Source organism: Oryctolagus cuniculus, chromosome 1 (assembly GCF_051225735.1).
Source record: "Oryctolagus cuniculus isolate XC-2025 breed Fujian yellow rabbit chromosome 1, ASM5122573v1, whole genome shotgun sequence".
NCBI lineage: Eukaryota > Metazoa > Chordata > Mammalia > Lagomorpha > Leporidae > Oryctolagus > Oryctolagus cuniculus.
In genome coordinates, this window is record NC_142867.1 from 233,011,775 (window position 1) to 233,032,638 (window position 20,864).

At 59.8% G+C, this 20,864-nt stretch overlaps 1 protein-coding gene across 19 annotated transcripts in view; it reads right to left on the reverse strand.

The window, feature by feature from the left end:
• FNBP1 (formin binding protein 1) overlaps window positions 1–20,864 on the reverse strand; it is a 121,888-nt gene that overhangs the window by 17,979 nt on the left and 83,045 nt on the right. For 9 of the 19 annotated variants that reach the window (XM_070057987.2, XM_070057982.2, XM_089321304.1 and 6 more), the window contains exons 7-10: window positions 10,978–11,106; window positions 9,645–9,791; window positions 5,049–5,246; window positions 4,031–4,213 (exon numbers count right to left, since the gene is read on the reverse strand). In XM_070057987.2, the coding sequence (XP_069914088.1) occupies window positions 4,031–4,213; window positions 5,049–5,246; window positions 9,645–9,791; window positions 10,978–11,106 (657 nt within the window). Of the gene's footprint in view, window positions 1–4,030; window positions 4,214–5,048; window positions 5,247–9,644; window positions 9,792–10,977; window positions 11,107–13,274; window positions 13,470–20,864 lie in introns of those variants that run through there. The other 10 variants (XM_089321345.1, XM_070058052.2, XM_070058030.2 and 7 more) reach the window with 3 other exon arrangements.

Below are 20,864 nucleotides of genomic sequence, written 5' to 3' on the forward strand. Positions count from 1 at the left end.
CTGTTCTCAGCGACAGCACACCGTGCGAGCGGCCCTCAGAAAAACCCGCGGCACGTGGCAGCTGCTTTTAACAGAAGCTTGCCAAGCACATATTTGAGGACTAAGAAATAAAATTTGTTTTGTTGAATATGGTTTTTTGTTTAAAAAAAAAAGGGCCATTTCCCTCTAAATCATCAGGACAGCCAGCTTCTCATGTCAGCGTTGCGTGGTTTGAGTATTTTCCCCCGAGCGCCGTTCTGCACGTCCTGAACGCTGACCGCTTGGTCTTGTCCTACACATCTGGGGACACCGCGAGCACAGAGAGCCCTGGCAGCCGACAGTGTGGCGGTGACAGATGGACGGATTCGATGCATCAAGAGCCGTGAACAGTCGCGCACATCCGCGAGTCCACCGCGAGAACCCAGAGACAAACGCACAGGCCTTCACGATCGATGGGGTGAGGGGGGGAGCGGCACTGGCGGCAGAGCTGGCCGAGAGCGCCCGGGCCCTGCTCGGCTTCTGGAAGTTCTGGGGGGAGGGGCCGGGGAGGCCTGCATCCAGCCAGGAAGCCGCGGATTCCTCAGCGAGTCCTAACAATAGAGCCCGGCACAATCCATCACCCACTCCTCGCCCAACGATCCCTCTGCTGGGCCACTGCGGATGTCACTAGGAAAGGGGCCGCCTGCTTCTTAGCCGGACCCACGGCGCTGCTTTCCCACGCACTGCCGAGGGAGCGAGGCCGCTTCCGCCGCGCCTGGAGAGGCACCCAGCCGGTTCTGTTCACACACCGCTCGGGTTCGCAGCCACTGCCACCATTCTGCCGCCACTGGCCAGCCGCTGTTCCGTTCCAGGGCGGGCACCTCTGGTCTGGGGAGTCGGTCAGGGCCTGGACTCCGTCCCCAGCCCAGTGCGGCAGCTCACAGCACGGCAGGGGAAAAACCAAAATGTGACGGGCACCCAACTCTGGCTTCACAGACACGGAGGTTACCCGACTACCAGGGGCCTGGGACCCCAGAGGAAAAGGCGAAATCACGTTAGACCGGAAGCGTCCCCGCAACTACTGCGGCTCCCGCAGCTCAGGAATGTTGAACCTCGCTGCATTCGGTGAGGCGCGAGGTGCACGTGTGTGTGTGTGTGTGTGCAGGGGTCACTCCCGGTGTGTGTGTGTGTGTGTGCAGGGGTCACTCCCGGTGTGTGTGTGTGTGTGTGTGTGTGCAGGGGTCACTCCCGGTGTGTGTGTGTGTGTGCAGGGGTCACTCCCGGTGTGTGTGTGTGTGTGTGTGTGTGTGTGCAGGGGTCACTCCCGGTGTGTGTGTGTGTGTGTGTGTGTGTGTGTGTGTGCAGGGGTCACTCCTGGTGTGTGTGTGTGCAGGGGTCACTCCTGGTGTGTGTGTGTGTGTGTGTGTGTGCAGGGGTCACTCCTGGTGTGTGTGTATGTGTGTGTGTGCAGGGGTCACTCCCGGTGTGTGTGTGTGTGTGTGCAGGGGTCACTCCTGGTGTGTGTGTGTGTGTGTGTGTGCAGGGGTCACTCCCGGTGTGTGTGTGTGTGTGTGTGTGTGTGCAGGGGTCACTCCTGGTGTGTGTGTATGTGTGTGTGTGCAGGGGTCACTCCCGGGGTGTGTGTGTGTGTGTGTGCAGGGGTCACTCCTGGTGTGTGTGTGTGTGTGTGTGCAGGGGTCACTCCCGGTGGGTGTGGGTGTGTGTGTGTGCAGGGGTCACTCCCGGTGTGTGTGTGTGTGTGTGTGTGTGTGCAGGGGTCACTCCTGCTGTGTGTGTGTGTGTGTGTGCAGGGGTCACTCCTGGTGTGTGTGTGTGTGTGTGCAGGGGTCACTCCCGGTGTGTGTGTGTTGTGTGCAGGGGTCACTCCTGGTGTGTGTGTGTGTGTAGAGGGGTCACTCCCGGTGTGTGTGTGTGTGTGTGTGTGTGTGCAGGGGTCACTCCCGGTGTGTGTGTGTGTGTGCAGGGGTCACTCCTGGTGTGTGTGTGTGTGCAGGGGTCACTCCTGGTGTGTGTGTGTGTGTGTGCAGGGGTCAATCCTGGTGTGTGTGTGTGTGTAGAGGGGTCACTCCCGGTGTGTGTGTGTTGTGTGCAGGGGTCACTCCTGGTGTGTGTGTGTGTGTGTGTGCAGGGGTCACTCCTGGTGTGTGTGTGTATGTGTGTGTAGAGGGGTTACTCCTGGTGTGTGTGTGTGTTGTGTGCAGGGGTTACTCCTGGTGTGTGTGTGTGTGTGTGTGTGTGTGTGTAGGGGGGGTCACTCCCGGTGTGTGTGTGTGTGTGTGTGTAGAGGGGTCACTCCCGGTGTGTGTGTGTTGTGTACAGGGGTCACTCCTGGTGTGTGTGTGTGTGTGTGTGTGTGTAGGGGTCACTCCCGGTGTATGTGTGTGTGAGTGTGTGGAGGGGTCACTCCTGGGGTGTGTGTGTAGAGGTTACTCCCAGGGTGTGTGTGTGTGTGTGTAGGGGTTACTCCCGGGGTGTGTGTGTGTGTGTATAGAGGGGTCACTCCTGGTGTGTGTGTGCGCACGTGCGGAGGGGTTATTCCTGGTGTGTGTGTGTGTGTGTAGGGGTTACTCCCGGTGTGTGTGTGTGCGCAGGGGTTACTCCTGGTGTGTGTGTGTGTGTGTGTAGGGGTCACTCCTGGTGTGTGTGTGTGTGTGTGTAGGGGTCACTCCCGGTGTGTGTGTAGGGGTTACTCCCGGGGTGTGGGTGTGTGTGTGTAGGGGTCACTCCCGCTGTGTGTGTGTGTGTGTGTGCAGGGGTTACTCCTGGTGTGTGTGTGTGTGCGCGCGCAGGGGTTACTCCAGGTAACACAGGCCTGGGGGAGCTGAGAGCAGAGCACTCAGGTTTACCCAGGGGGCTACACACGGTGCCAGTCCCCCTCCTTTTCCATAAACCCACCGGCATCTATGTGGGACTGAAGCACCAATCCCACCAATCCCTGTGGCCAGCGTAGGTGCCACCTGGACCACACGGCAGGCCATGGAGGAGTCAGCCACGTGACCCACCTGCTGCCCGGACAGGGACGTCACAGAGCCTCAGGCTCCGAACACAGACTCCGCGCTCAAACCCCGGCCCGGCGCTTCCCACCCTCAGCTCTGTGCGCTTCAGGTTCCCTTGCAGTGAAATAAGAAACATTACTACCCAGGCTTCAAAGCGTGGATGAAACAGTTAAATGGGCGCGTGACACTGAGCACGTGGTACGTAGCAGCCACGTCTCGCAGCTCAGGACTCCTGCGTCCCAGACCGCAGTCCCGGCTGCTCCACTTCCAACCCAGCTCCCCGCCGATGCACACGGGAAGGCATTGGATCAGGACCCAAGAACTCGGACTTGAAAGACCCAGATGGACTTCCTGGCTCCTGGCTTTAGTCTGGCCCAGCCCAGGCGGTTGGTGGGCACTTGGGGAGAGAACCAGTGAATAAAAGATCGGTCACTCGGCTTTCAAGTGGATGAGGAAAGAAAGAGAGAAAGAAAGAGGAAGAGGAAGAGAGAGAGAGAGAGAGAGAGAGAGAGAGAGAGAGAGAAAGAAAGAAAGAAAGAAAGAAAGAAAGAAAGAAAGAAAGAAAGAAAGAAAGAAAGAAATAATTAGGCCTTGTGCAGGCAGCAGGTACTTGGATTTTACTAAAAACGCTACTGGAACCACGAGGCGTGGGCCAGTTCCGCTCTGGCTCTGCACGACGTTCACACGATTTCAGCAATTATTAAGCAAATATTTTCTGACTGCGCGGTCACTTCCAATTCCTCATCTCATCGCTGCTTTTAGAAACAGAATCTAAAAAGTCCCCCTTTTTGGTAAAATCAAGGTAAAAAAAAATCAATGACTTAGATGCTTTGCAGAGGAAGCGGGAACGTTCCAGAAAGCACTGGGGCCGGGGCCCCTCTCTTCCCGCCCCCTGTCGTCGCTTGCTGCCTGCCTTCTCCTTCCAGCTACAGCCCCAGCTCCTTCTGCACGTCCACGGGAAAACACAATGGATTCACTCACAGACACAACGGCTTCTGCAGAAGAAAACGTGCAAGGGAGAGTGCGCGTGAGACGGGCCCCGGAGCGGCACTTACCCCACGCTTTAGGCTCCTGAAGCAGTGGATTTTGGGTTTGGAGGTCATGAACTCGTTGAAGCGATGGGAGAGGGGTTCCTTTGGCTGCTTGGGAGACTGGGGGCCGTTGGGAACAGCAGAGGGGGAGGCAGAGGCAGGGGGCGGGGGGGGAGGCTGACGGGGGGATGTTAAAAGGGACACAAGCTACGTGTGAGAGATGGAGCAGTGACAGAGTAAAAACCAGAAACAAGAAGACACAAAACAAAAATAAGCATCAAATCATATCTGAAACCCAAAGCAAGTAAACACAAACAAGTACACGTCGAGGCCACGGCCGGACGCCAGCGTGGAGAGCGCGTGAAGTGGAGTGCGGGATGGAGGGGGGAGGGGAGGCACCCCGGCGCATGCAGCCTGCCCACGCCCACCAGCCCCGCCAGCCGCAGGGTTCAGCGTCTACACCGTCTACACCATCTACACTAACACAGCTGGGGGGAGCCAATGGATGACCTTCGGTGCGAGGTTGTGAAAACAGCAAGACAGTGTCAATGGAACATTAACTCGCTCTACAGTTAAAGCAGGAACATTGCCGCCACCTGTCTTCCGCCACCGTTAATGCCGACATGCACCTGTGGGTCCCGTGAGGAAAACTCAAGGGACGGTGTGCGCGGACACACGTGTTAACCCACGGCCACCAGTGCGGTTAGATCAACGGTTACAGGGACGCCACGTGCTCTGCCCTCCGCCGGCCGGCCTCGGCTGTCTGGGGACCATTACGGATGAAAGGCGGGAGGCAACGCGCCCACCGGGTGAATCAGCCGTTAGTGTGGTGACACGGGACAGGTGAGAATGCGTCCGAGACAAGACAGAGGCCATGGCAAAGACACCACCACCACCACCGACGCCACCACCGCCACCACCGCACACCGGGACACGACGGCCCGCCCGCGCCTCGTCTTCGGCATCGAGGCAAGGCCGAGCCGTCACGTGGCCGCCTCCGCACCGGATGTGCGCCTTCCGCACCCCGTCCGAGCAGCAGTACCTTATTTTTCTTGATGAACGGCCAGAGCTTCCCCTTGGATTTGCCCGCGAACTTGGGCTCCGCTTTGCCCTCCCCGCGCGAGCTGGACAGGCTGTGGTCGGACACGGCGCGCTGCATGGGCTGGGAATAATCCTCGAACTCCACGTCGCCCGGCGGCTCGAAGCCGGACTTGTAAGCTTCGACGACCAGCTGGGAGTCCTGAAATCACAGCCACGAACAGAGACTTGCTGAGGATAAGTTCCGACGACCTCCGACAGCCGCTCTGCGGAATGACCCTCACTGGCAGCCGGTTTTTTCTAGTAAGAGTCTCATCACTGCCTGTGACCAGCGCAGTCTGTAAAGCTCTGTCTGTCGTTGAGATTCGAAGATACTTTGAATACCTATTTTTCTTTCTTTCTTTCTTTCTTTCTTTCTTTCTTTCTTTCTTTCTTTCTTTCTTTCTTTCTTTCTTTCTTTTTTTTGACAGGCAGAGTGGACAGTGAGAGAGACAGAGAGAAAGGTCTTCCTTTTGCTGTTGGTTCACCCTCCAATGGCCGCCGCGGCTGGCGCGCTACGGCGCTAATCCGATGGCAGGAGCCAGGTACTTATCCTGGTCTCCCATGGGGTGCAGGGCCCAAGCACTTGGGCCATCCTCCACTGCACTCCCGAGCCACAGCAGAGAGCTGGCCTGGAAGAGGGGCAACCAGGACAGAATCTGGCGCCCCGACCGGGACTAGAACCCGGTGTGCCGGCGCCGCAAGGCAGAGGATTAGCCTAGTGAGCCGTGGCACCGGCCCTTACCTGTTTTTCTACATTTGGAGAAAGAAGTTTTGGTTAAAAACTGGTGCGTGTAGGGCTGGTGCCGTGGCTCACTTGGTTAATCCTCCGCCTGCGGCGCCGGCATCCCATGAGTGCCGGGTTCTAGTCCCGGTTGCTCCTCTTCCAGGCCAGCTCTCTGCTGTGGCCTGGGAAGGCAGTGGAGGGTGGCCCAAGTGCTTGGGCCCTGCACCCCATGGGAGACCAGGAGGAAGCACCTGGCTCCTGGCTTCGGATCGGCATAGCTCCGGCCATTTGGGGAGTGAACCAACGGAAAGATCTTTCTGTCTCTCTCTCACTGTCTAACTCTATCTGTCAAAAAAAAAAACCAAAAAACAAACAAACAAAAACAAAACAAACAAACAAAAACTGGCATGTTGAAAGCAGGGAAAAAAAATCAATGGCTTATGATTATGTAATTCCCTTGAACAACATGTGATTCAAAAACCTGGTTCCCATGAATACCTTCTAGGGGCTGGGACTGGGGTACAGCAGGTTAAGCCCTCGCCAGAATCCCACACGAGTGCCAGGTGACTCCCGGCTGCTCCACTCCCGATCCAGCTCCCTGCTGATGCGCCTGGGAAAGCAGCAGGAGACGGCCCAGTACCTGGGTCCCTGCACCCACTCCAGAGACCTGAATGGAGTTCTTGGCTCCTAGCTTAGCTCTGACCCAGCCCCAAATGTCACAGCCATCTGGGGACTGAACCAGAGGACGCAAGACCTCTGTCTGTCTGCTTCTCTCTGTCACTCTGCCTTTCCCAGAAATCTTTTTTTTTTTGGTAAGTTCTTTTTAAAATTTATTTTTATTTATTTGAAAGGCAGAGAGGAGAGAGAGAAGGAAAGAGAGGCAGAGCGAGCGAGAGAGAGCTTCCCTCTGCTGGTTTATTCCCCAAATGGGACGGGCCAAAGCCAGAGCAGGAACCGCATCCAGGCCTCCCACAGGCAGGGACCCGAGCACTCGCCGCACCCTGGCAGCCCCACGGTGCGCATGCCGCAGGAGCCCGGAATCAGCAGTGGGGCTGGGACTTGAGCCAGCAGACGACGGGGCCGCAGCTGTCCAGCTGCACCTTAACCACTAAGCCAGGCGCCTGCACAGTGACCGCTGGATTCTCATTGTTTGTTTTAAAGATTGATTTATTTATTTGAAAGGCAGAGTTAGAGAGAGAGAGAAGACACACAGAGGGAGACATAAAACTTCCATCTGCTGGTTCACTCCCCAAATGGTCACAATGGCCGGAGCTGGGCCGGTCAGGAGCCAGGAGCTTCCTCCGGGTCTCCCGTGTTGTGCAGAGGCCCAGCACTTGGGCTGTCTTCCTCTGCTTTCCCAGGCGCATCAGCAGGGTGTGGATCAGAAGTGGAGCAGCCGGGTCTCGAACTGGCACCGCTAAAGGCAACGACTTTACCCATTACACCACAGTGCCGGCCCTCACTGAATTCTTTTTAAAACAGTTATTTATTTCAAAGACAGAGTGACAGTGACAGAGAGACAAAGAGAGAGAGAGAAGAGATCTTCCCCTGGCTGGTTCACTCCCCAGATGGCCACAACAGTCAGGGCTGGGCCAGGCCAAATTTCCAGCCAGGAAATCCACCTTGGTCTCCCACGTGTGTTACAGGGCCCCAAGCACCTGGGCCATCTTCCTCTGCTTTCCCAGGCGCATCAGCAGGGAGCTGGCTCAGAAGTGGAGCAGCCGGGACTGAAACCAGCACTCTGGTATGGGCTGCCTGCCTGGCCAGCGGTAGCTTAGCCGGCAGCATCGCAACACTGGCCCCAGGACCTTAAAGTAGACCCAGCAGAATGAAGCAGTCGGCCGCTCGAGTAGACCCCAAGGGGGTGAGGGGTGACCCTGCAGACAAGGTGGGGGGTCCAGGCAGAGAAGAGCTGGGAGGAGGGGTCCGCAGTTTTCAGGAAAGTCCAGGGGCCACTGTGGCTAGGATGTCGGGGAGGGCACGGAGGACAGGGGATGCGCCAGAGATAAATAGGGTGGGCAGGGCTCTGTGGCCAGCTCAGGGCTTTGTACCCCATGTGACTTTGGCTCCTGCCAAGGGAGACAGGCGTCCCTGGACGCTCCTGGGCAGAGGCGGCCATGCTCCACGTACGACAAGGCTCTCTGTGGAGGGCAGGATCGGCACTGAGGCAGGGGGCGGGGCCTGGGGGGAGGGGCCGTCCCAGGTGCCGCACATTTGCAGGGCTGTAGACTGACACGCGTCGGGAGGATTCCTGTGGCTGGGTGCAGAGAGGGAGGGCCACAGGGAGGGCGGGGCAGGGCCATGGCGTAGAAACGGCCCTCGAGTGTCCCCCCCAGGCCTTGGTGTGCGGGCCTGGTCGCAGTGGCTAAGCTGGAGGCTGGAGGGGTCAGGTCCCTGGCAGCCCGCTGGGCTGGGACAAATGCAGGCTCCCTCCCCCTTGCACACACCCCTGCAGGGACACCAGTGCTATGGCGTGAGGAGTCAGTAGGGCCCGCAGCAGGGCCACACGGGGCTGCCTGCTACTGGGCTTTCAGCCTCCATAACCTGGAGCTAAAGCAACCTCTTGTCTTGTCCTGGAGAGAGAGAGAGAGAGAGAGAGAGAGAGAGAGAGAGAGAATGCTCTTCTCTAATGGTTTACTTCCCAAATGCACACAATGGCTGGAGCCAGAGCTCAACCCGGTCTCCGGCGTGGGTGGCAGGGCCGCAGCCACTTGAGCCATCACCGCGGCCTCCCAGGGCCTGCCTCGGCGGGAAGCAGAGTCGGGAGCCGCAGCCAGGAATGGACTCAGGTGCTTGATGCGGGGCGCGGCCTCTTCGCTGGCATTTCACCTGCTACGCCACGTTACGCCTGCCCCGTACGCTGTCTCTTTCTAAGTATTCAGCCCCAGGTATTTTGTGACAGAGACAGAAAACGGGCCAGCCGGTCATCCAGGCGGGAAACCCCACGGCAGGTGAATCTGGACGCCCACAGCGAGGCCCAGAGGTGCAGTAGATGGGCCAGCGTGGGCGGGGAGGGGCGCTCTGAGAGCCTGGCCCCTACTGCGGACAGCGAATGCCGAGACCGGGCGAGGGCTGGGGCCTGCGGAGGAAGAGAGGAGGAGGAAGCAGCCACAAAGGAGACTGAGACCAGCCCAGGCGGGCGGCGAGATGTCCCGGGAACCAGGAGGAGGCAGGGCCGGCAGTGCTGACGGTGCGAGGAAGAGGAAGCCCAGGCCCTGGGCTAGCAGTGCGGGGGTCGTGGGGGTGGGGGTGGGGATGAGCAGTTGTAACAGAGAAGCGGGTTCCCGTGATGGGAGAAAATCCTCGAAATCTAGACGGTCAGATTTTCCCAGACAGGGGCAAGCACTGGTTCGAGTCCCGGCTGCTCCACTTCTGATCCAGCTCCCTGCTAATGTGCCTGGGAAAGCAGTGGAGGATGGCCCAAGTCCTTGGGCCCTGCACCCACGTGGGAGACCCGGAAGAAGCTCCTGGCTCCTGGCTCCAGCCTAGGGCAGCCCCAGCAGTGGCGGCCAACTGAGGAGTGAACCAGCAGATGGAAGACCGCTCTCGGCCTCTCCCGCTCTGTAACTCTGCCTTTCAAATAAAACTTAAAAAAGAAAACACTTTAATTCGGAAACGTCTCAGTGACCACTGACGAAATGTTTTGTGCAAAAGGAAGTGAGAGAGCTAAGTCCAAGACCCAGAGGTTTTCATAAAGGGCTCTCAAGCGGGGCTGCCCCAGCGGCAAGGCGCCTGGGACCCCAGCGCCTCCCCGGCACGTGCCGTGGGAGGGGGAAGGGAGGGCAGAAGGGAGGCGCGGGCTCGGCGGTTCGCAGCCGCGGGGCCGATACTTGCGTTTTTCTGGTCGATGGACTCGGCTGCCTTCACGATGCCGTCCAGGCACTTCCCGATGATGGGCATGACCTGCCGGTCCACCTCGGCGTACATCTTCATGGACTCCCCCAGCCGCACGATCCGCCTCTCCTCCATCTCTTGTATTTTCTGCAAAATCCGACTTAGTGTGAAATCAACGCGTCCCACCCTTCTGGCAGGAAGGTGCTCCCTGGCGGTACCGTGACCTCCCGAAACTCCCCAGGAAGGAGGCGGGCTTGGAGGCAGGGCAAGCCGGGGGCTCAGCGGGGCCGCCCGGTGCGTGCCTCCCACGCCTCCACCGGGCAGAGCCTCAGCCCCACGCAGGAGTTTTAAAGTGACAGCTAACAGAAAGCACTGTCTTTGGCTGCTCCAACTCGGCCCTGGCGGAGACATAACCAGCGTGCCTGCGGCTGCATGTCAAAAAGCGAATCGTTGTTTTCTGTAACCGGACTCACATTTGTAGAAAGATTCCCAAGCAGGGGAATATGTACGGGGCACCTCAAAAATGTCCTGGCACAGAAACGGTGGAAATCCATGCACCGGAGGGTATTCAAAAAGTTCATGGAAAAACTGCATGGGGGCGGAGCTGTGGGGCAGCGGGTTAAGCTACCGCCTGCAGCGCCGGCATCCCATATGGGCGCTGGTTCTAGTCCTGGCTGCTCCGCTTCCGATCCAGCTCTCTGCTGTGGCCCAGGAAAGCAGTGGAGGATGGCCAAGTGCTTGGGCCCCTGCACCCGTGTGGGAGACCTGGAGGAAGCTCCTGGCTCCTGGCTTCGGATCAGCGCAGCTCTGGCCGTTGCGGCCAACTCGGGAGTGAACCAGCAGATGGAAGACCTCTCTCTCTCTCTCTCTCTCTCTCTCTCTCTCTCTGCCTCTGCTTCTCTCTGTGTGTAACTGTGACTTTCAAATAAATAAATAAATAAATCTTAAAAAAAAAAAACTATGCATGGACCTCAACATTTTTTGCACCAAAATAAACATATCTTCTTTTAATTCCATTTCTCCATGAACTTCTTCAAGTACCCCCCCGCATATGTAGGTTTCCTCGTGCTATTTTTGACAACCAAAATTGTCAGAATGAAGCAGTCCAAGGGGAGACGTCCAGGTGCTCAGACCTGCGGGTCTACGGCAGCTGCTCTGCCTCCCGCGACCTGGGCCGCGACTCCCGGCTCCACACCTGGCGAGGACACGGTGACCCGTGCAAAGCGGGCGGCTCCGGAGACACTCCCCCGGGCTGCGGCGGCGGCGGCGGCGTCCGGGGCTGCAGAAGCATCTAGAACACGACGCGCGGGCAGGGCGAGGGCCGCGGCCTCACCTGGAAGATGCCGGGGATGTGGGCGTGGTAGTACGCGTGCTGCTCCTGGTTGAACTTCTGCAGGACCGAGGAGTAGTCGGCTTTGCTGTCCTCTGCCATCTGGTGCCGCACCTGCGCCTGCTGCCGGGCCTGCGGGCACAACGGTCCCTCACTCCGGGCAGGAGTCAGCCCGGGGCTGCCCTCCAAGGGACCGCCGTTAGTGAGTGGGGTTTTTTGGGGCAGGGGATGTTTTGAATGTGAATTTCCTTAGGGCAAGCAATGCGAATGCCACCCTGCTGCAAACCCCGCCGGTCTGCGCACTGTCCAGTGCCCCGTCCCCCAGGCCTCCCGGGCCCACTCTGACACCAGGGTGCCCACCCGCCTCTCCACACACGCACTGCCTTTTCTTTGAGGAGGGGGAGGAGAATCCATAACTATGTTTACTCGATTCCCAAGAGGGTTCGCGCTCGGAAGGAGCCTATGTCTAACCTACAGCCTATGACCTAGACCACAGGTCTACGGGGGCGTGTCTAAAACTCTGTGTGGGCCCGTCAAAGACTCTGTGGAAAATGGAATTAAGACAGAAAATTAATTTTGGTGCAAGAAAAGCTTTGAAATCCACGCCCACTTTTTCTTTTAATGTACATTTCCGTGAACTTTTTGAAGACCCCTTATAAACAGGGTTTTACACGTTCTTTGCATCAAAACCGTCTTTTAATTTCATTTTCCATGACCTCTGGCAACCTCTGAAGCAGTGGTGGGCATGGCGCCTCCTTTTAAACCGGTTTCTTCTAACTCAAGCGCATGCCTAAGACGTGAGGAGCGAGCGCACGGACACTCCAAGCAGCGCGCCGGACGCCCAGCCCCACCGGGTCAAGGCTCGGCTCGGTGCCGGGTGGGTGGCAGAGTCCCCACGCTGAGCCACGGACCGGGCAGGACCCCAGCCAGGCGGCCGGGTGCTCTGCACACTGCTTTACCGCCCTGCACCGCTGTCACGGGGGGCAGAGACCACCGGCACCAGCCAGCCAGCCAGCCCCAGGATAGGTGGCCCAGACGCTGGCTCGGCCCACTCCCCAGGTGACCTGACCCGGTTTTCCGCCTTGCGGGCTCCTGCAGGTGGCGGGATTGGCACCCCACCCCGGGCGGGGACCCCGCAGGGCCGGCAGGGTCTGGGCAGGGTCTGGTGCGTTGGAGCCCCTGTTCGTGGCCCCGCGGGCTCTGCCGGCGGCCCCGCAACTCCCTCCCTGGCCATCTGCTTCGGCTTCCGCCCCTGCTGGTGTCCACGGCTCGGTCTCTTTGGCCAGTCTCCAAAATATTAAAATCCCCAGCTACCTTCAAAACTCCACCTCCTTTGGACACACACACACACACACACACACGCACACCCTTTGGCCTGCCCAGCCCCCACACCCCATCTGTTCCTCCAACGCGTCCAACCCCAGACTCTCCGACCCGTTAGGATTACCCACAGCTTCTGCATTTACTGAGTTGTTCTGGACACACAGAAACCCAGGGAAAGCCCCACCAGCCCCCACGCGTCTCAGCCGGCAGAACCAGGACACGGGCCTGGGCCACGGTAGCTCCTCGCCCGAAAGCAGGTGAAATCCTCTTGACCCCTTCACCCCTGCCTCCTTCCCAGAGCCCAGCTCTGCCCCACCCCTCCCTCGGCTCCCCCCACTGCCCTCCGCGCCGACCCTTGGCCCACCCCGGGTACACAAGACCCAGCCAGCAGTCGGCCACCTCTGTGGTTTATTTTTCTTCTTGAATAAAATCGTTTTGGCTGTGAGTTCGAATCTGGCTCCCCTGTCCCTGACAGAAGCCGTTCTCCGTTTCACTCGCCAACCTCCCCCAGAGAGTCTCAGAGCCGGCACCGCGGCACCCCCGGCACCCCCGGCTCGGAAGCGGCTGCGGCTGGGGTCCCCTTCCTCCCACTTCCCGGAATCCCCGCCATCGCCTTCTTCCTGTTTATGCGCCGCGATCCTGTGACCCGGCTCAGGACCGCCAGACCTAAACCGTGGGAGAGCTGAGTCAGGCAGAAGGCGCACGGCTCCAGCCTGGAGGGCAGCCGAGCAGAAAACCAACCGGGCAGCGCTCCCGCGGGCACGGCCTGCTCAGGCAGCCTGCTCTCGGCCCGGGACGTCGCCCGGCGAGGCCCACCGCGTCCACAGGCACGCGCTCGCTGTGGCTGCACCGGGGGACTCACACACCGCCAGGACGGCTGGCCCTCGGGCCGAGACGCTGCCATGGGGAGAGCGGCTGTCTGTTTTTCCACCGCGATGGGAGAGTCCTCTAACGCTGGCGGCGCGTCGGTTACTCACGACTACAGATGCAGGGAAGGAAAGACGTCACAAGCACTTGCAGAGGCGCATCCCGAGGCCCTGCTGGGTGGCAGGTGTCTCAGAGGTTCACCTGCTGACGGCCAGGCAGGCCCCCCGCCCCCACTTCCCCATCCGGGGTCTCGGAGGGGCAGGGTTTCCATTCTAAACCAGGGCCGAGGCTGAGCGGTTTCTCCTAACTCAACGGAGACAAACACCCCGGACACACACACACATACATACACACCCCAGACACACACACACACACACACCCGACACACACCCCGGACACACACACACACACACACACACACACCCGGTCTTAGAATGCAGGGAGGTGCCTGGGACGGCGGCCTCACCCGGGGCAGACCTGTGCTGAGCCCTGCTTTGTTTTGTTTTGCTCCGGATGAGTCAGACTTGCAGAATTTAGAGAAAATATTCTAAAAAGTCCAGAACGGCCACAGCCGCCCGCGGCTGGCAGTCGCAGACGCCGGGGACGAGATCTGGACGCCTTCTGTGGTCTCCACCGGAAAGACGGAGCTTCAACCTGGGAATGTCTTTGGCAAACCCCTGGGGACTCCCCCAGATGACGGGAAGGGGGCGCGAGGACGTGGCCTGCAGGCAGTGACCTCACTCTGGGGGAGTCCTAGCGAGGACCCCCGGGGGCCAGGGTGGCAGGAGCGGCACTGCAGCCCGACCTGGAGGTCCTGATGGGTCTAGACAGAGACGCTGTTGGGGGTCCTGATGGGTCTAGACAGAGACGCTGTTGGGGGTCCTGATGGGTCTAGACAGACGCCGTGAGCCACTCCGAGGGACGGGGCCAAATCGTGCTCTAATCCAATCGTCCTTCCCCCCGAACACCTGAGAGCAAGCACAGTTCTGCAGGCTGTCCCGCGGCCGGCAGCGGAGCAGCCGGGGCACACGGGCTCGCTAACCACACGGCACCCTCCCGTCTCCATCCAAGGCTGCCCGTGGCTTGAGTTTTAACCACACGAGTGGACACGGACGGTTCCATTTACGCAACAGCACTTTAAAAAGTTAGGGGGGGGAATAAAATTGGAAGATGAGTTTATTTTGGTACAAAAATTGTTTTGCAATCAATGCATGGTCCATGGCAAACAGGCAGCAGGACAGTACTGAGGCATGGATGTCAGAATTTTTTTTACAGTGAAATGAACTTTTAACTCCATCCTCTCTCCTCCCCTTTCTCTGTCTCTCAGGATTTGTTTGTTGATCCGAAAGGCAGAGCTACAGGAAGGAATCACAACAGGCAGGCCACAGCCAGGAACTTCCTCCCGTCTCCCCTGTGGCGCAGGGGCCCCGAGCTCTTGCCAGGTGCACCAGCAGGGAGCTGGATGGGAAGTGGAGCGGCCGGGACTCGAACCGGCGCCCATGGGGTTGCAGGTGGCGGCATCACTGCCCGCCGGCACTCCAGCCCCAACTGCATTTTCCGGGACCATGTTTACGTGTGCTTGTGTCTCAGCATCGCGCACACTGCTGTCCCTCAGATGAGAAACTATGTAACACCGCGGCGGCCAGAGGTTCGGGAAAGCCACCTGTCCCTCTGTCAAAGGGTCCAGCACACCACAGACGTCCACCTCTGACACCAGTCCTTGGGGGACATCGGACAGCACCGCGGCTCCGGCAACCAGACTCAGGGTTCACTGCACCACAACGGTGGGCGGAGACGGCAGGATGGAACGGGGCGTGCGGGGAGTGCGGTCCCCCCTGCCCCAGCCTCTGAGAACTCTGCGTGTCGCACTCTGCAGAGGTGCGTGTAATCACCGTGCAAGGCCTGGCCCTGCGGCAGCTCCACCGAGCAGGCAGATGGGCCCCGGCCCAGGGCCAGGAACCCAGCAGGGCACCGGCTGCCTGATTCTCTCCCGGAGCCATTGCCAGCATACACAAAACCAAACCTGCTCACCAACAACCCGGCCACCTTTCTCCCGGTGACACAAACCCGCTTGCTGTAACTCACTTCCAGAACCGTACAGGCGGGACAGCGACAGCCCCACTGCCGACACGGCCCCCACCTGTCCCTAGGTCATTCAGCTCAGCAAACAGCAATGCGTGGAGAACCCTGCAAACGCGACCTGACACGCTGATTCCCCAGCACTTGTCAAGGATCTGGAGCAAAACGGATTTCACTCAGTTTTTCTTTTTCAAAATTTACTTTAATGGAAAGGCTGAATAAGACCAAATGAGAGAGAGAGAGAGAAACAGAGCGAGAGGGGCTGGCGCTGGGGCACAGTGGGTAAAGCTACGCCTGCAGTGCCAGCATCCTATATGGGTGCCTGTTCAGGTCCTGGCTGCTCCACTTCCAATCCAGCTCCCTGCTGTGGCCTGGGAAAGCAGTAGAAGATGGCCCGAGTCCTTGGGGCCCTGCACCTGCATGGGAGACCAGGAGGAAGCTCCTGGCTCCGGATCAGCGCAGCTCTGGCCATTGCGGCCATTTGTGGAGTGAAGCATCGGATGGAAGACCTCTCTCTCTCTCTCTCTCTCTCTCTGCCTCTCTCAAATAAATAAATAAATCTTTAATAAAAACGACCAGTTCAACACTCACCACTCCTGGAGAGGGGCTGGGAAGGAATATCTTATTTTGCCAGGAAGGTGAAGGCAGGTCCTAACACTAGTTCCCAGAGCAGGGATGGGCGGAAGAGGTTTGGCTGCCTCGAGACCCAGTCAAAAACACTGCTCTGGGAAGCGGCTGCCCTGGGACGAACACTGACACAGAGAGAGACTGAGACGACCCTCCGAGCGGAGCGAGCTGCCGGTGAAGTGTTACTGCTTCAATCTCCCGGCCAACGGCTGCAACTGCCGACATCCCCAAGTCCGAAGCTAAGAATGCCTTGAAAACCCCTACGCAGGCAGAGCGCTGTGGGTTCTGGTCGAGACTCCCAGGCCGGGGCCTCTTGCCAAAACAACGAGTCTGTCTTTGATCAATTACAAGGGCAGCTAAAATACAAAACAGAGAAAAGCCTCAAAATAAGTTAACCAAAGAAATATGCTCCAAATATTCCAGCAATTTCCTGACTTTTTTTTTAATACTCTTACAACTTTCCAGCCCCGGGGGGTTCCCCGGGCGCACAGTCCCTGCAACAGAAGAAGAGAGTAAGGAGAGACAGCACCGGAGACCGAATCTCGATGGGGCTCGGCCGTTCGCTCGCTAAGCAGCCCTGGAGAAGGCTCTGCCCCAGGCCTCGGTTCAGGGGAGACGTTCAGGATCCGTTCACCCAAGGGGAGCTAACAGAGAGGCAGCGAGCGCTGGCGCCCGTTCATCTGGACGGTGGCACAGGCCCAAGCAGGCTGGCACAGACAGGCGGGGATGAACCCAGAGATCCGGCTCCGGCATCCATCAGGGACCAGCCCCTCCCTGGTGTCTCACGCAGGGTCACTGGCAGCCGATGCGGTCTTCGATACAGTGGGGTTGAGATGGACTCCCTCTTCCCTGGTCTCGTTAATAAACAGCCTCCCCCGGAACAGGGTCCCTGCGGTGCGGACCTTCAGCCTGCACGCCGGCTGAATGCTAACGGCCGGGCAGCCACGGAGTGCACTGGCAAGGACAGGAATGCGGCCAGGGCCGTGCAGGGCAGCTCTAGAGAGACGGCTGCCACGGCCCGAAGACCAACAGCGCACCTGCCCTGGGCCAGAACGCCCGGGGCTCTGAGTCGCCAGATGCCTCGCCGAGGGTCGGGTGGGCACCAAGGCCCTGCCCGTGAGGTCCAGAGTGAGGGAGGCTTCCTCCTCGCTGCACGTCGGGGACCAGAGGGAGAAGGCCGTGCGGGTCCTGGGCCGTGGGCGCAGTGGGGAAGGGAATGCTCTGTGAGGGCTGCACAGATGGCCCACGCGGTCCCCCGCCGGGAAATTAGCATAAGAATGAGTTCCAGGTGGTCTGGCAGAAACTGCTGCAGCTTGCTTCGGGGTTCGCTTCCGCAGCCCCGAGGCACCGGAGGCCGGGGAGGAAGCTCAGCCCCGTGGCACGGGAGGCCGGGGAGGAAGCTCAGCCCCGTGGCACGGGAGGCCGGGGAAGAGGCTCAGCCCCGTGGCACCGGAGGCCGGGGAGGAAGCTCAGCCCCGTGGCACGGGAGGCTGGGGAAGAGGCTCAGCCCCGTGGCACGGGAGGCCGGGGAGGAAGCTCAGCCCCGGGGCACGGGAGGCCGGGGAGGAAGCTCAGCCCCGTGGCACGGGAGGCCAGGGAAGACGCTCAGCCCCGTGGCACGGGAGGCCGGGGAAGAAGCTCAGCCCCGTGGCACGGGAGGCCGGGGAGGAAGCTCAGCCCCGTGGCACGGGAGGCCAGGGAAGACGCTCAGCCCCGAGGCACGGGAGGCCGGGGAGGAAGCTCAGCCCCGTGGCATGGGAGACCGGGGAGGAAGCTCAGCCCCGTGGCATGGGAGACCGGGGAGGAAGCTCAGCCCCGTGGCATGGGAGGCCGGGGAAGAAGCTCAGCCCCGTGGCACGGGAGGCCGGGGAGGAAGCTCAGCCCCGTGGCATGGGAGACCGGGGAGGAAGCTCAGCCCCGTGGCACCGGAGGCCGGGGAAGACGCTCAGCCCCGAGGCATGGGAGGCCGGGGAAGAAGCTCAGCCCCGTGGCACCGGAGGCCGGGGAGGAAGCTCAGCCCCGTGGCACCGGAGGCTGGGGAGGAAGCTCAGCCCCGTGGCACCGGAGGCCAGGGAAGAAGCTCCTACATAAAAGATGATCGTCGGCCAGTGAGGAAACAGTGGGACAGCCCGAGAGCAGCCACGGCAGAGGAGGACGGGCCCCACGAGAACGCGAGCGGGAAGAACAGCGGGAAGGAGACTCAGGACGTCTGAAACGGTGACGGAAGTAGAAGCAGCAATGGGAATCGCTAGGAAATCCTGACGCTGCAGACGCAGTCGCTGGCGCCGGGCTGTGGCGTGGCGGGTTAAGCTGTGACGCCCACATCCCACATGGGCGCTGGTTTGAGTCCCGGCTGCCCCGCCTCTGATCCAGCTCCCTGCTGATGCACCTGGGGAAGCGGTGGAGGACGGCCCAAGTGCTTGGGCCCCCGCACCCATGCAGGAGACCCGGATGTGGCTCCTGGCTCCTGGCTCTGATCTGGCCCAGCCCTGGCTGTTGTGGCCATTTGAGGAGTGAACCAGCAGATGGAAGACCTCTCCCCCTCTCTCTGTAACTCTACCTATCAAATAAATCTAAATAAATAAAAAGCTCTGGAGGAACAGGTTTGGTGGTGGCATTCAGGAGGGTCACGTTCACCATGTGGCTTTGAGCCTCCTCCCCCGGCTGCGCCCTGCCTCTTCGTCCAGATGGCCGCCCGGCTCCAGCGGCGTCTGACTGCGGTGCCCTGAACCAAGCTCTCGGCTGCCTGCCCTCCTCTGCTCTCTCAGTTTCTGCCCAGCCTCCTTCCGCTGCAGCCCCCGGGAGACGCCCTCCGTGGACGCGTCTCCACCTGCCGCCCTTCCGCAGGGCTCCTGTGGGGGAGCCGTCCAACTCCGGCTGGCTCAGCCTTCCCAGCCGCCCCGCCTCACTGTCGCTTGCTCACAGGGCCTCCTGGAAGGGACCGGTCACAACCCGACTGGTGTGTGAATTCCTGGACAGTAAGTCCCCCAGTGAGGGCCTGGACGCTTCGCACGCTCGAGGAACACGCGACCGATCAGCGGCAGATGGACAAGAACACGAAACCGATCAGCGGCAGATCGACAAGAACACGCGATTGATCAAGGGCAGATCGACAAGAACACGCGACTGATCAAGGGCAGATCGACAAGAACACGCGATTGATCGAAGGCAGATCGACAAGAACACGCGACTGATCAAGGGCAGATCCACGGACAAGAACGGAGCACGGAGCGCCCGATGCAGCCCGAGGAGCAGGGCACAGGCAAGGTTGGGACGACAGCAGTGCCGGCTGCCAGGCTGTGGCTCCACTGGGCCACACGCTGCACCGAGGCCTCGCCACCCATCATCCCAGCCTCAGTGACAAACAGGAAGTGGGCCCAGGCTTGTGTCCTGCCGTCAGGAAGTGGTGGGGACGAGACCCGAACCCACCCCTGTGTGGTTGAGGCAGGATGAGGGCCGAGCCCTGGGCCTGGCCGGACCGCGGCTACCAGTGAAAGGGAAACATTCCACGAGGCACCACGGGGAAGCCACGAACACAGCCTGGGGCTCACAGGAAGTGCTAGGTGGTCGGAGCCATGACCCTCCCTCCCCCAGGACACACACTCTCACACACACATACACACTCACATTCACACATGTACTCACACACATGCACACATGTACTCACATTCACATATACACACACTCACACACACACGCACTCACATACTCAGTCACATAGAAACACATACAAACACACATGTACTCACATTCATGTATACACACTCACACACATGTACTCATGTTCACACACGTGCACTCACACATACAGTCACAATACTCACATTCACATAGAAACACATACATATACATACTCACACCCATGCACTCACACCCATGGACTCATACATGCACATTCACACATGTACTCACACACATGCACACATGTACTCACACTCACACACATGCACACATGTACTCACATTCGCGCGCACACACACTCACGTTCACATGCAGGCACTCACATACATACATTCACAATGCTCACATTCACACAGAAACACATACATACACACACGTGCTCCCATCCACATATACACACACGCACACACACACGCTCACTCACACATCCTGGGGTCCACGTCCATCTCGGGTTGGGGCGGGGGAGTGACCGCTGCCGCCTGGCTGCCGTCCGTCCCTGACTGTGCTGCACAGCCCGGAGCTGTCGGGCGGCTGCCCCCTGGGAGTGAATGGGCCCTCCACGGCTCTGGCTGGGCGCTGACGCCGGTGTGAGAGCGGCGACAGCAGAACCGCGCTGGGCGCGCCCTCCCTCCCTCCCTAATTCTGCGTCGTCTTCTCTTGCTCTGAATAAAAAGCCGCCTTTTTAAGTTTCACACACTAAGCCGCAGCCGCAGTCGCAGCACTGACTTCCCTCCCGCGAGCAGACCGAGCACTTCCCCGTTCACTTCTCATCTAATTGTCTTCTCCGTTGCCGCAGTGAGCGGTTCCCTCGGGCGGCCGGGGCCAGACGTTTTACGACACGGAGGCCGGGGGCGTGCTCAGGACTGCTCGCGGGTTCGGGAAAGACGTCAGCCTGGTGGTGACGGCCGTGGCGCAGCGAGCGTGGAACGGCACCACGCCTCGCATGCGGAGCGGCGAGGTAGCCGACTGGCCGGAGACGTTCCCACAAATGGTAAAAATAGTCCACACTCCGCGGCTCAGCTGGCGCGGGGCGGGGGGGGACCCGGCCTGCTTCCGGGCCCGGACACCCACGCCGACCCGAGGAGCCTCCCGGAACAGCCAGGGACACGGAGCCTCCCGGAACAGCCAGGGTCACTCGTGCTCTGAGCTGGTTACCCTGAGGATCCCTATTCACGGTCAACTCCTTCTTCCTCCCTGAAAGCTGACAGCGACCCCTTACTGTCGCTTCTCCTTCACAGTAGTCCGTGGTAGGACGATGACACACTAAAGCACAGCTCTAGGGTAATTAAAAAGCCCAGGAAATGTCAACTTGT